Genomic DNA, 15604 nt, shown 5'->3' with positions numbered 1-15604 from the left:
TCTAAATTTATTTTATATAGCCAAACTAATAACACTTAATTTGTATAGAGTCATTCCCTATAATGGTGAGACTCTTCAGATGAACATAAAAAAAATGAACTGAGGTTGTTTACTCACCAACTGTTATCATGTAGCCTCTCTTTGCTTCATACTGTTCTTAGCACTGGGAAAGGCTACATGGTTGTTTCTTGCTCTCCTAAAATTTATGACAGAATAGAAGAGACAGACTTTCAGCAACTAAACCAAGAAGTAGGATAATTTTAGACAGTCATAAGTGCTCTGAAGAAAAATAGCACAATGTGGTGGAGAGTAGGTGGCTGGGTGTAGACATAGCAGAGTGAGTGGTCTGGAACGACCTCTCTCAGGAGCTAACATTTGAGCTGACCCCCAAGTGACAAGGAGGATTCTGAAGAACATTCCAGGCAGAGGGAATGACAGAAGAAAGACTATCATGGAAATGAATGTGACATGGTTGAGTACTAGAGTCATGGGTGTACTCTGTGGTGGCAGAACAAGAGGGAGAAAGAGGTGGGTAAGGCACAGATCATGGAGGACCTTACATGCCAGTTCTGCTCAAACTATCCATGGTGAAGAACTTAAAAATTAATTAGAAAAATTTTTTCAGCCACAGGCCAACATGCAGTCCAGTGGTATTGGTCTGTAGCTTATGCTGCTAGGTCATGTCCATGCAAGTCTGACAACCCCCTAACTAGACTCTTGTTCAGTGAGATGAGTCCATTGATCATGTGCTTAAACATTGTGGCAATGCTATATCGCCATGATAGTTTCCAAACGCTGACTCTCAATTTCTCTCCTTATTGTATTTATTTTGATGCAGACCAGGAACACATGGCTATGGATCTGGGGCCCTCACTTTGATTGGCGCATGGAAATGACCTTGGATTTTACTCTAAGTGCACTGGGAAGCATATACAGGGTAGGTGGGAAAAAGAAGAATCAAAGACCATTAATAGGATTGTGGTGGTTCTCTTCCCTAAGAGAAGAAGACTAATGGAGAAGAAAACTGGGTGGAGAGAGCAAAACTTTACTTTGAAATGTTAATCAAGAAATGTCTAAATCTCCAAGTAAGAAATCAAGTAGGAAGTTGAATATATGCATTAGGGGCTCACGACTGAGGTCAGGGCCAGGGTTGTAATTTGAGAGTCATGATAGCCTGCAATTAAAGCCACAGGCTTGTTGAGTTATTATGAAAGCATTGTTATGAAAGAAAAGTAATCTTAGGACCTAGGCCTGGGGCTATTATGACATGAGAGTCATTGACTCTGTCAGTGACATTATCCAAGAACTTTGAATCTAATACTTATGGAACCAGGACATCACAACACATAGAACAGAATCCCAAAGCAGCACAATGTTGACAGGAACTGGATCAGAAGGTACACAGGGATTGAATGAATGGGCTCCAAAATTCCCTTCCAACACTGAGCTATTGCAATTCTGCTATCATTCCAGTTTTACACCCACAACATGGGGTGGGGGGTGAATAGTGGTCTCCAAGAAGTCATGCCCATATCTAGAACTTGTGAACGTGATCTTGTTTGATAAGAGGGTCTTTACAGATGTAATTAACTTAGGAATGTCAAGATGAGGACATTCTGGACTATCGGGGTGGGGGGGTCTACATCCAATGACCAGTGTTCTTATAGGAGACACACAGAAGAGAGGCAGAGACATAGGAGGAGAGGTTATGTCCCTATGACAGAGATGGGAATGATTCTGCTTCAACCCAGGCAATGGTGGCAGCCACCGGGAACTGGAAGAGGCAAGAAGGTGTCTTCCCCAGAGCCTACAGAGGGAGTGCAGCCCTATCAACACACTGATTTGGCACTTTGGCCTTCGGAATTATGAGAGAAAAGAATTTCTGTTATTTTAAGGCATTCAGCTCATGGTGATTCAGGAAATGAACATACATCCATCTTTCAGCTGACTCTATTCCAACATTTCCTTTGGAACCCTGCTTTATTTTAACCTTATGGTTCTCAGCAGTGGCTGCACATTAACACGGCTTCGAGAACTTACAACAAATACAGAGATTTTGCTTCTCTGGGCTTGGGTCTCAGTTGGCATCAGAGCACAGTCAGAGATGAGAACTGCCATTTAATGAGTCACAATAGCTTAATGCCATGGGGATGACATAGATGCACACCAGGGAGGAACATCTATATGAATGTTTCTTTAACCTTACGAATTTTCTTTGGAACATTCTGCCTTTATGCCCAAATATATTCTTGGAAACCGTCTGGCATCGGAGCACGTCGGCTGTCTACACAGACACTGATGGCACGAAGTCAGGCCTGTTTCCACCACGAAGGGGTAAAGATATGCTCTAACAGCAGCCATCACTACCGATCAGGACGCTCCCCTCGCTGCCTCCAGAAGCACCAGGGTGGGGAGGGGGGAGGCATTGTGTTCTAGACCAAAGCCTGACAACATTTAACTTTAACAGGAATCAAAAGATGTCACTTGCAAGGTCTTGCTCCCCATGGTCCTACTGCCTTCCTTACAATCAGATAATTATAATTTTGAATTTCTGGTGGCAGGCTACCCTGGGTAATTAAAAAAAAAAAAAATCTACCGCCTAGATGAGCTGAGTAGGAGAATAGTGCATTCTCGTTTGGAGGGAAGAGGGCCCTTAATTGTGGAACAAAGCAATTCCTTGTACGTTGGCCCTAAATAAATGTTTCTTTATTTCTGAAGTTGTGTGACCTCCTGCAGTGGTCTTTTTAGCACGTCAGGGAGCAGTCAGGAGTGAATTGTGGTTAGCAATGCACGCTTGTCTGTAAAGGCCTTTTAGCAACAACGAGGAGCTCACTGCGTCCATTGACTCCCTGGGAAGTCTGAGGTCACAAGCTTGGCTGGGGCACATGAGCCCAGATAATGAAGATGGTTTTGCCCTTTTGAAACAAAGCCAGCAACTGTATGTACTTCATTATGCCCTTTGGGTCATGTGCTAACAAAGAGGGTTTCTCTAACACTAATCCCCCTAATGATGGCTTCTCCCAGCCCTTACACAAACCCCACAAGGCCCCGTGGTTTGGCAAGGCAGACAGAATAAAGGCAGCACGGTGTTTGGCTTTTGAACTGAGTTCAAGGCAATTAAAGTTACGGGCTAAGAAGGAAAGGAGGGGTTTAGAAATACCAGTATAATAAGGAGTATGACTGCAGTACCCTGTAAATTATCGCAATTAGGCAAAGCCTGATTTAACGGGGGAAAGATGGTGAGAAGCGCTACCCTCGTTAAATCTGGCTGTGAGAGGCTCTTGGAATGGCATTAAATTTGTTTTAGTTGTTTGAATCACATAAAATAGCCCATGCGTGTGCGAGTACACACGTGCACTCACGTGGGTTCGGTGGATTTTTTGCATTTTTTTTTTTTAAAGGGGAGAGGAACAGAACGCAAAACCAAACAGTATCAACTCCTCCACCCCCCAAACCAAAAATCCACTGAACAAGTGTTCAAGAGCTCAGGACTGGAAGAGGAGGAGAAAGGCAGGGCGGAATCGGGGAGTGGAAAGGGAGAGGAGTTCTGCTGACAAAGCCATGTGCCCTCTGGGCTGGGGGCTCGTGCTCAGTTGCCTGGGCTGCGCACTCCTGCCGGGAGCCCGCGCGCAGTTCCCCCGGGTCTGCATGACCGTGGACAGCCTGATGAGCAAGGAGTGTTGCCCGTCGCTGGGTCCCGAGCCTGACAACATCTGTGGCTCCCAGGAGGGCCGGGGCCAGTGCACGGAGGTGCAAGCCGACACCAGGCCCTGGAGCGGTCCTTACGTCCTCCGCAACCAGGACGACCGAGAAGGCTGGCCCAGGAAGTTCTTCCACCGGACCTGCCGGTGCACAGGTGAGGGAGGCGGGCAGAGCCGGCTGTGCCCTGAGCCAGGTGGGGAGGCCCCCGTTGGGAAGGGAGCCCCTTCTCAGGACGAGAGGAAACTCTTAAGACTATCAGACGAGGCTTTCCGTGGCCCTCCAAGTTTGGTTTTCACAGGCAGCAAACTGATGATGCCTTGGTTCTACGTTTCGCACCCTCTGGTCCACCAGACGAGTATTACGTGGGCCAAGCGCGGTTATGTGAACTCATGCCAACATGCCATTGGCTTGTTTGTTGGAAGGGGGAAGCTAACGAGCTTCAGAGCAAGTCCTTTCAAGATGATTCCGTGGCCTCCCCTTCTGAAATGGGTTTGCACTTGTAGAAGGGGGGAGGGTGGTGCGGGGAGCCTTGGCATCTGCAAGACAGGCGTCCAAGGCAGGGGTTCCGCGGTCCTAGCCTCAGAGTTTCTTGTGTTTGGAAGAGGTCTTGGGCAGAGTACCTCTTGCTAGTTCACGATATGCCTGGGTTGTCACTTTGCCGCAGTCGGAGGGCTGGGGTGGGACAGGGCGTCTGGGAACTGGGGAGGGAGGGTCCTGGCAAAACAATGGCTTTTTCTGCTCTTGCCTGGGTTGCATGTGGGCATTTGGACGTTGGCTCCTTGTCCCTCTTTCAGACCTTGGGCTGTCTTATTACTCGTTTCTTTGAAATCCCTGTGCCCTTTTTATGCCTGGAGCTCTTCTGAGCCTTCTCAAGTCATCTTCAGTAGGGCCTGCCTGGGTTCAGCCGCCACGCACAGGGGCTGTAAACCCTCAAATCCTGGCAGGGCATTTGACGCACAGAAAATGCCCCCACAACTTTAGCAAAGCCGTTGGCCTCTCTTCTACATATAGCAGCTGGCTGCATGCCAAGTGTTCTTTTTTTAAATTATTATTATTAGGGGCATCTGGGTGGCTCAGTTGTTAAGCATCTGCCTTTGGCTCAGGTCATGATCCCACGGTCCTGGGATCGAGTCCCACATCGGGCTCCACGCTGGGCGGGAGGCCAGCTTCTCCCTCTCTCACTCCCACTGCTCGTGTTTCCTCCCTCTCTCGCTGTCTCTCACTGTCAAATAAATAAAATCTTAAAAAAAATAAATTATTGGGACGCCTGGGTGGCGCAGTTGGTTGGACGACTGCCTTCGGCTCAGGGCATGATCCTGGAGTCCCTGGATCGAGTCCCACATCGGGCTCCCAGCTCCATGGGGAGTCTGCTTCTCCCTCTGACCTTCTCCTCGCTCATGCTCTCTCTCACTGTCTCTCTCTCTCAAATAAATAAAATAAAATCTTAAAAAAAAAAATAAAAAAAAAATTATTATTATTATTTGCTCATGTTCTCATAGGATGCCGGTACATAGGGAATACAGATAATGGGACTATGTAGGGATATAAAAAGGTGAACTTAAGAATTGTACAAAGGACTGCATGTTGATGTAAGAATGTGTTAGTTTTTTTTAACATGCAGAAAATTCTGGCTGTATAAACACTTTGCAGTCATGTTAATTCTGCGATTCGAAGGAACTGTTTGTTTTGCATTGGGTAATCATTGTGACAGAATTTTAAATAGCATACTGAACATATACTATCCATTTTTTTCTGAGCTAATGGAGCATTGTCTTCTATAGACATTATTTCTTGGATTCTCCTGGCTTTTGTCTGAGAAGCAGCAGGTTTCATATTACCTGTGTGATTGAAACCACACTACACAGTAACTTATTTGTCTATGACTCAAAAATTATTCTAGAACACTTACTTCCAGGCCAAATCAATGATAGAGTGCTACCACTTACAAGGGTTGGGCCTCTCCATTTATGGAGTCCTGGGGTAGACGATATTAAGAAATCAGACTAACTTTTAGCTCTTCTTATCATCATCTGCTTTATATTTTGACCTGGTTAGCAAGTTTGTTTGTTTGATTTTTCCTTTTGTTTTTTAAAGGTGAGGATGGAGAGAATAGAGAATGGTCAAATAGAAGGGATAATTATAATCTCCCTTCCCAGAAGGCGCCTATAATATTTCTCCAGAAGTGACAGGAAGTTAGAGTCACAGTGACCTACTTCCTTACATGAAAAGGGATCCCCCCTGCTCGGAGGAGGATAAACACATTCCTAGGGCAAAGTAGGTCAGAAAGAGGGTTTGACCTGTATGTCCAGACTGTTAAGGATATCACATGTCTATAGGCCAGTCCAAGGAGGCAGAGCTTTCTCAGTGCCTATGGTCTCCATTGCCAGCCATTGTCAAGGCCATGGCTGCTCTTGAGACCAACTACCAGCCTATGGCTCTCCTCCTGTCCTCTATGATTTGGTCTGTGTAAACTCATTCAGAATCATAGCTTTTTCCATACCAACTCTGGTGGGCTCCACTTATATCGGCTCAATGGTCTTATTCTTTGAGTCTCAGGGCATCTGACCAAGTCGCAGTGGCCGAACTGGAAACCAATTTATTATAAACAGTAATCACAATTCTGTGATGTGTCGTGTGCCCCAAAGCAAGACATAGGATGTTCATTGAGCTTATTCTCCCCCAAAGAGTGAGTTGCTTGCCTTCCAAGGGTAGCATTTCCTGGTTTGAGAAGCAGTTTTCAGAATTTAAACCTGATCTCAAAACCTAAACCCCAAAGCTCTCCTCTATGTTATCCTCATATATATTTTTTTTTCAAATAGGGCTCCTGGGATTTTTCTAGGTCACCAAAATTTATTAAGGAAGAGATATAATGATGACCCTGAGTTTTGTTAATGCAATGGAAAAATAAACAGACATTTATCCATCAATGGGCATTAAGATTGTTTCCACATCTTGGCTCTTGGGAATTGTGTTGCCATAAACATGGGAGTGCTAACATCTCTATGAGATCCTGATTTCAGGTTTTTTTGGACAAATATCCAGAAGTGGAATTGCTAGATCATATGGTAGTTCTATTCTTAATTTTTGAGAAAGCTCCATACCGTGTTTTTCCATAGTGCCTGGGCCGTTTTGCTTTTCCACCAACAGTGCACAAAGATTCCAATTTCTCCACATTGTAGCCAAGTGGTATATACATCCAACTGAATACTACTCGGCCTTAAAGAAAAGAAGGCAGTCGTGTAGTGGGTGACAACATGCATGAACCTGAGGGGCCTTACACTGAGGAAATAAGTCAGTCACAGAAAGACAAATAGGGCATGGTTCTACTTATATGAGGTATCTAAAATCAAATTCATTAAATCAAAGAGTGGAATGCTAGTTACCTGGGGCCCAGGGAGTGAGACACAGAGAGTTAGTAATCAGTGCACAGAAAGTTTCAGGTAGGCAAAATGAACAAGTTCAAGAGAGTTAATGTTCAACGTGGCACCTAGAGTCAGCAAAGATGTATTGTACATTTAAAAACGCATGAACACAATAAATCTCATGTTAAATGTTCATACCACAATAAAATAAAATACCCCATAGTCTTCATGAACTTGAAGTTGGTAAAAGACATTAGCCTAACAAAGAGAAATAACAAAATCTGGAGGGGAACTCCCCCCCCCAACACACACACAAATGATGGGCTCAAATCCTCTAGAGAGAACTTCTCTGTTCTCTGGAGGGATAAATTGGAATCCAAAACCCACTGACCTTGATTGTCAGGAGGACCTGAATTTCAGGAGACCTTGGCATTAGCTCTTCGCCTTCTATGTCTCCCTTGCCAGCTGGCGTTTCTGAGAACATACCAGTTGCAGCTGTGTTTTTGGACTTTTGGAAAACATGCACAGCAAATAGTTTTTGAACAGTTGTCGGAGAGCTTCTTGTTTGTACAAGTGACTAAGTGCCTCCATTTTTCCAATCTCTGAAATGGGGATAATGATGAAACCGCACTTGTAAAATCTTTTTGAGCTCGGTAGATGAAAGGCTCCCTGTGAGTATAAAGTATTGTTATTAAAATAATAGAATCTCTAATTAAAAGGAATACACTATTTAGAGCTCCTTGTAAATTCACTAATCAGTGGTCCTTAAGCTTCTTTAGTCTAATAGCCTTCTGAGGTTGAGCTGTTACAGTTCATGTAGGAACGTGTACGGCTTGGCGGTTCTCATTCTCTTTTCTAACCCTAGCCCAGTCCTAAGTAGGTTTACGAATTTGTCTTTTTAAATTTAATTTTTGCCCAAGGACATACTCAGTGGTAGATAGATTGGTATCTCCAGATCCTTTCATTTTCTTTCTCTCCCCATTTTCCAGTAAGAAAATGCCATTTCTGCTAAGAGGCCATCTTGTATTTTATGATGCTGCTATTGGTAGGTTAGGGGAATAAATGGACTCAGGTCAAGTTGATGTAGGGAACCACCTGGGAATCTAAATTAGAGAAATAAGCGTTTTGTGTGCTGGGCTTTCATGTTGTTGCACTTTTCTGTTGTCTGCAGCATTTTCTTGAATACTTTGGACCATGTTTAGAAGCTCCAAAAGTAACAGGGGCTCAAACGCAGAATTTTTGGAGAGATGCTGGAAAAGGATTTTTTTTTGGGTACATTTCAGGGTCATAGGCGAGCTCACATGCAGACAAATTTTTTTTTTAATTTTTTGAGCTATAACTGATATATAAGATACAAGATATAAACTAAGACATAAGATATAAACAAATATAAACATATAAATAAATAAATATATAAGATATAAACTAAGGTATTATCTTAGCTTCATATGTACAAGTCAGTGACCCGACATTTGTATACACTGCGTAGTAAAAGTTCCTACCTAATAGTGTTGGGCATATCCCTTATACTTTCCATTACATCCCCATGACTTATTTATTTTGTAACTTAAAGTTTGTACTTCTTTTTTTTTTTTTTTAAAGATTTTATTTATTTATTTGACAGAGAGAGAAAGATCACGAGTAGGAAGAGCAGCAGGCAGAGAATGGGGAGGAAGCAGGCTCCCCGCTGAGCAGAAAGCCAGATTCGGGGCTTGATCCCAGGACCCTGAGATGATGACCTGAGCCAAAGGCAGAGGCCTAACCCACTGAGCCATCCAGGTGCCCCAAAGTTTGTACTTCTTACCCCCTTCCCCCGTTTTGGCTCCTTCCCTGTCCCAATTCTTTCTTCTTAGCCCTTCTATGTTGCTTTTTTGAGGACAAGTATTGTTTTGTAAAATGAAACGTCTTTGGTCAACGTAATTGTGAGGCAGCTCTGGTCTTCTGAGTCAGAATTAATTGTTTTGCCTTTTGTCTTCTGTGGTGCTTGGTTTATTCCTCTGTTTTCACTTCTCCCCAGAGTTAGACCTGACTGGTGGTTCATGGCACACACGTCTGTCATCTCCTGGATGAAGCCATGGTGCCTTATATCTGCATGTATCTTCTCATACCTGATGCCTTTTATTCCATTATTCATTGCTTCATTTCTCACGACCCTGACTGACGTTTATTTAGGCCTAGTGATGCTAGCCCTTCAGGTACAAAGAGGGGAAAAAACACAACATGGTTTTAAGGAGTCAACAGTGTAGTGGACAAGGAAGACAGCTGAAAACAAATATTTAAAATCCTGCTTGAAGCTCCTGGGTGGCTCAGTGGGTTAAAGCCTCTGTCTTCGGCTCAGGTCATGATCTCAGGGTCCTGGGATCGAGTCCCAAGTTGGGCTCTCTGCTCAGCAGGGAGCCTGCTTCCCCCTCTCTCTCTGCCTGCCTCCCTGCCTACTTGTGATCTCTCTCTTTCGGTTAAATAAATAAATAAAATCTTTAAAAAAATAAAATAAAATCCTGCTTCCAAGTGGTATCTAGTAAAAATAACAACACTCAATATAGAACTTATTATGTACCAGACACTGTTCTAAGCGCTTAATACGTTAACCTGCTTGTTTTTCGTGTTAACTCTGTGAGGCAGGGCTCTGATCCCAGTCTGACAGGCTTGAAAGAGTGAAATCCAAACCTACAAGCATGGAAACTTCTCTGAACAAAACAAGTGGGAGCACAGAGAGAGGCACGCGGAGCTTTGACGGCCCTTTAGGCTGTGGGTGCTAATAAATTATCTGTTGAATTATCAAAGGAGGGAGATAATTAGCTATTGATCATTTTGTTTCTAGCAACCGAAAATAATTGTGGTAAAGGAAGTGAAGGAATATTAAAACTCATGACATAAGTTACAAATTACTCAACCTTGACAAAATCCGGAGACAAGTTTTACGCATTTACATGTAGAAATGTATTGAATCGATCATTTTAAAATTGGGGTGTACAATTTCTTAGCATTTGGAAGAAGACCCTTACTCTCTTATTGTCAAGCTGTGGCTCTGTATTCACCTTCAGTCATCTGGCTCTAGGGAAATGGTGGACATTTGGGTACTTGGTATTGGTTACTTGGGTACTGGTTTTTGGGTACTGGGTTGCTCAATAAATACTTATAAATAATTTCTATTCTAGTAGCTTCCCTCTAATAATCAATGTCGATTTTAATGTTTAACTGAAACTGTTCCAAAACATGTTTCAGTCTTGGGACTAGTAGAATTTTTTCCTTTTAAGTGTTTTTTTATTACATTCTGATATGATGTTAAAACATAGAAGACTGGGGTGCCTGGGTGGCTCAGTGGGTTAAACCTCTGCCTTCAGCTCGGGTTGTGATCCCAGGGTCCTGGGATAGAGCCCCGCATCGGGCTCTGCAGGGAGCCTGCCTCTACCTCCCTCTCTGCCTGCCCCTCTGCCTATTTGTGATCTCTGTCTGTCAAATAAATAAATAAAATCTTAAAAAAAAAATAGAAGACTATAGCTGAGTTATGTGAGGACAGGTAGGATATTTTGAGTGTTTTGAGGAGCATAGAACCCAAATAAATTACCTTAAGAAAATTCTTAATCATGATATTTTTAATGACATTTTCTTTAACGATCCAAAAATCCACTGGGTTAGTAGAAAAGGAGGCCTAGACATTTTTCTTTACATGATACAAATGCTAGTCATTTTGTTTCATGTTATTGTAATATTTTCTTTGTAGAAATTCAAATAATCCTCTCTTTCCTGTGGTCATAGTATTTTTTTCCTTACCTCTGCTTTGGTATTTACCATTTATCAAAATTATTTACAGGACCGGTTTTCCTCCTAATCCACAAGGATAGGGAGAAAGAGGAAGAAGAATTTTTCTGTCTATTGGATTATCTGTCACATGCTTTATATGTTTTTGTTTTTAGTTAATTTTTCAAAAAAATTTCAGCTCTATTGAGGTACGACTATGAATAAGAATGTATAATTTTTAAGGTGCGTATCATGGTGACTTGGCTTTATGTTTCTTTTAGTCAGTCAACAAATATTCATTTTGTACAAGGCCAAGCACCGGCCTAGACAGTGGGATAAATGCTTTCTGGTTGCCCGTACCTGAGACAAGTAGATAATTACTGCTAGTGTGATGAATCCAGCGGAGGGGGTATGTGAGGGACTGGGGAGGCTCAGGGCAGGAACACCTGACCCTGACATGTAGAGTCAAGGATGACCTTGTGGACCACCCATCGTGAGGCTGAGAGCAGGAGTGGTAACCCAGGCAAAGCGGAATTTAAGGAGATGATGAGGAAAAGTGCCGTGGACTGAAGTGAGAGCCAGTAAAAGGGTCTGGGAGGAGAGGGACGGGGAGGAGGGGGAGAGAGGCAGGAGAGGAGGAGAGGGTAGGGGTAGGAAAGGAGAGGAGGAGGGGGAGGGGAGAAAGGAGAGAGGGAGGAGGGAAGCAGAGTTGGTTTCCCATGTTAATGCTTTAAGTAACCCCTCTAATCCCCTGGGAGATGAGCATTACCGACCCTGTTTGCTTCAACATTTTGCTCTAAAAATATTTGAATGTTTACTCTCTAACTTATCACCACCTAGGGAAGGAGGGGCTGGTCATGCCAAAAGCAGTAATCAAGGCTAAAAGGGGAAAAGTCCAGGACAAGCTGAAATAATTCCCACTTTAGATGCTAATCAGGAAGGAGCTTATTAGTTCATAGGGCTAGTACTCCTTCCCTGGGCTGATAAAGCAGGGACATTTGGGCCGTGGACAAGGGAGCCCTGCAGTGATTTGTACTTCCTGAGACTGTGGCAGCTAATTCACCTTTATGACCTGCCGGCCTCCATCGATTTTTGTCTTAACTCTCTCTCCTTTGTGAAATAAACCAGCTTTTGTATGTCAGATTTCCCCTCAATCCTTGGAAATCAGCCCATTTAGTTTGGTTCCACCTTGAGCTTGGCAAATGTTCTCTTCCTCTTCTAAGTCAATCAGCCACTCACTCTGTGTGGGCCCTGTTGTGTGGGCCAGAGAGAGCAGGGCTCAGCAGCATCGCCATCCCAGACTGCTGGGGAGCCCGGGGGTCGGGGTGTGGGTAGGAAACAGAAACTCATTCTCTCCAGTTCTGGAGACCTCAAGGCCCAGGTTGAGCTGTCAGCAAGGTGGGATTCTCCTGAGGCCTCTCTCCTGCTTTGTTGGCTGCTGTCTTCCCCCTCGGTCTTCACATAGTCTTCCCTCTGTAACTACTAGTGTCTAAACTGCCTCCTCTTGGAAGGACACCCATTGGACTGGATTGGGGGCCACTTAATGACCTCATTTTTAACCTCATTTTTAACCTAATTTCCTCTTTGAAGACCGTAGCTCCAAATATTGTATCTGACTGGGGCTTAGAACTTCAACCTGCAAATTTTGAAGGGACACGGTCCACCCATGACAGCTTGTGACACCTTTCCTATTGTTTTCTTGCTGGCAGTATTTCAAAGGAACTCTAGTACCCATCTTGGAGATTTCAAGAGGAGAGGAAGTGTAGGAAAATGGCTTCCTTCGCCTTCCTGCAAACACCTTCCTCTTCTCCTCCTTTCTAGCCCACACTTCAAATTCAGAAATTTCTTCCAAGCTACATAAACTGACTCCCTCTTCCATCCCCTCCCCCACTTTTTTTTTTCTTTTAAAAATAAACTAGGACATTTTGCTGGCTACAACTGTGGGGGCTGCAAGTTTGGCTGGACTGGCCACGACTGCAGTCAGAGGAAAGCCCCGGTTATTCGGAAAAATCTTCATTCCTTGACGGCTCAGGAGAGGGAGCAGTTCTTGGACGCCTTAGACCTCGCAAAGAACACAACGCACCCCGACTACGTGATCACCACCCAGCACTGGCTCGGCCTGCTGGGGCCCAATGGGACCCAGCCGCAGATCGCCAACTGCAGCATATACGATTTCTTCGTGTGGCTCCATTATTACTCTGTTAGAGATACGCTATTAGGTGGGTTATTTCCCTCAGCCGAGGGTATATTATTATAGTTTGGGACTGTGGGGGGATGGGTGGGGAAGTAATTTCGGGCAAGTTAATTAACAAGAGAACAACACCAAGAAGAGTTAGGCTTACGAAAATCAGACGATTATCCAATGCTGCCTGAAGCAAGGAGGAAGAACATTCTACCAGTACGTTGGCTGACATTTGGGAAAATATTTTCCCCTGGAGTTGGTGTGATGGGTTCAAAGTCTAAACTCTCCTCTGTGAAGCTATTAATCTTCAAAGGCAAAGTCTGGTGAAGCGGAGGCAAATTCCTTTTGATTCCAGAAGAAAACATGTCTAAATCTGGCCATGGAAGCCCTCTCTGACATTTTCCCTCAAATTAGAGGAATTAACAGAACATGTGCTAAAGCACATGAAGCTTCTTTGTGCAGAATTAGAGGGTTTGTGTGGAAAGTGCGTATCTCATTAAACATGCATGTGTTAGTCTTTAGACTTTTGCGTCATCATTCAGGGGGCCCGTAAATGGTGTCTTGCTTTTCGGATCCTTGGGTTTTTTTGGAGTTGTATTGTCACGGAAGAGCATTAGCTGCTCTGGCAATGTAGAATTCCTCCTGAATTAGCCCTTGGAACCGTTACAGTGGATGCCTGAGAAAATGGTGCCCTGCCCTTCTAGATCCCCCAGTCAGGGTCTGTGTAAGACTTGGAATGGGGCCTTGTTTGTTAAGAACTTCATTCATCTTGTAGGACCATCTATGCCCTCAGATATGTCTCAGTCAGGGATCACACAGACGTCAGCTCACTCCAGAGGGACGGGAATCCATTCCTGGGTATTCTCTGGAATCCTGAAGCTTTCTTTGGCTATACCTATTATCCCCACCTTTGGGGTCCCTTGTTGGAGCCAGGGTGAATGAAGACATCAAGCTCCCTTTGAATAGTCAGATTCTCATTGGAATTGTCTGTTCTTGTGTTTATCACTGGCTCCCCATTGCTTGATTTTGCCTCATTAGTTCATTTGGGGAACAAATGTTTGTTCTGAATTAAAAAGGACTACATAGCCACCAGCAAGTGATAGCATGTCTTTCCTCAGTGCGAGTCCTTAAAAATCTTGCCTCTCAGGTAAGCATCTGTCTTTCTTTATCGACAGATAAGGAAGCTTTTCTGGCTGTAAACCTTTATAGTTTTCCTGTCATCACTCGGAGGAATTTTTGCTTTATGAGAGGGTTGTCTCTCAGGAGGGAAGGAAGACTATAGTTTCTGGTCATACCTAGGAATTAAACTTATATTCGTGTCTGTTCAGCTGTCTGAAGTTATTATAGGTACTTTGAAAAAGAACTAAAGTTAGCTAAAGTTTCTACATAACCATCGAAAGCTTTTATGAAAGCAGAAGAAGGATGGAATGGGCAGGAAGGGGGTCATTAAATTGACCAAAGCTTTTCACTAAAATTGGCGGTTCCAGTGGCCAGCAAAATTGGTCTGAGTGTATTTTTCTCTGTTCTAGTCTTGGCGACCATGCTTGTCAGCTGGTGATTGTAACTGATTGATGGTGGAGGCAAAATCCATTGAAGTTCTTTTCAGTGACAAAAATGCCTGAATGAGGACTAAGAGCAGCCCAAGTTGCCTTATTATTAATTAATCCCTCCCTTATAAATGTGTGCATCTGCAAGGAGTAGGTTAGAAAATGTTTTTTGAAAACATATTTCATTAAGTTCTTAGTGATCTAATCCTTTGGATACTCTTATCTCATCTTAATGGAATGTTACTTAAAAATTAAGCATTTGATAGGGATTCTCAAAGTTGAAAGTGACCTAGAGGTGTCTGGATCTCTGAGGACAATCAAACTTTCGAAAGGTGGAGAATTTACCCTAGAAATGCTAGTTGCTTCTGAAATTGTTTTGTTGTTGCTGTTGTTGTTTTCAGAGCGATAAATGACAATTTTTTTTTTTTTTTTAAGTTAGAACAGCATGGATTTACTGGTTCCGAAGCTACATCCCACTGGGGTAAGATCTCACATTTAAAAAAATATTATTCCATGATCTTTAATATGTTTCCCAATTGCTTTAGGACCAGGGCGCCCATACAAGGCCATAGACTTCTCACACCAAGGACCTGCGTTTGTTACCTGGCACCGGTACCATTTGCTGTGGCTGGAAAGGGATCTCCAGGTTGGTCAAAACTCTGCATTTGGTATTTTTAGTTTTGCGTTTGGTCAAGACCCATATCAGTATTTATTTTTATTATTTTATTATATGCTTTCTTATTGTATTTGATATCATGAGATAAGTAACTAGGCATGCCCTTTGCTTTTAGCAACTTATTGGCAATGACTCCTTTGCTTTGCCCTACTGGAACTTTGCCACCGGGAGGAACGACTGTGATGTATGTACCGACCAGCTGCTTGGGGCAGCAAGACAAGATGATCCAACTCTCATTAGTCAGAACTCAAGATTCTCCAACTGGGAAATTGTCTGTGATAGGTAATGGTACACGTTTACCTGCAATGGAAATCCAGAGGCCATATTATCCTACGTCTGAGAGAAGGAAAGAGGCTGTGCATGTCTGTTTCCAGTGCCTCCTGGGTTCTTTTTA

General features: G+C 43.5%; 1 protein-coding gene across 2 annotated transcripts in view; it reads left to right on the top strand.

The window, feature by feature from the left end:
• The first annotated feature begins 3094 nt into the window (after positions 1-3094).
• DCT (dopachrome tautomerase) overlaps positions 3095-15604 on the top strand; it is a 34258-nt gene continuing 21748 nt past the window's right edge. The window contains exons 1-4 of one of the 2 annotated variants that reach the window (XM_044250692.1): positions 3095-3856; positions 12725-13024; positions 15080-15180; positions 15326-15492. In XM_044250692.1, the coding sequence (XP_044106627.1) occupies positions 3562-3856; positions 12725-13024; positions 15080-15180; positions 15326-15492 (863 nt within the window). In that variant the 5' untranslated portion in view covers positions 3095-3561. The remainder of the gene's footprint in view (positions 3857-12724; positions 13025-15079; positions 15181-15325; positions 15493-15604) is intronic. The other variant, XM_044250693.1, reaches the window with a different exon arrangement.

The sequence above is a fragment of the Neovison vison genome, chromosome 5 (assembly GCF_020171115.1).
Source record: "Neovison vison isolate M4711 chromosome 5, ASM_NN_V1, whole genome shotgun sequence".
In the NCBI taxonomy this organism is placed as follows: domain Eukaryota; kingdom Metazoa; phylum Chordata; class Mammalia; order Carnivora; family Mustelidae; genus Neogale; species Neogale vison.
Note: the sequence above shows the minus strand (reverse complement) of the source record. Positions and strands in the feature narration are given on the sequence as shown.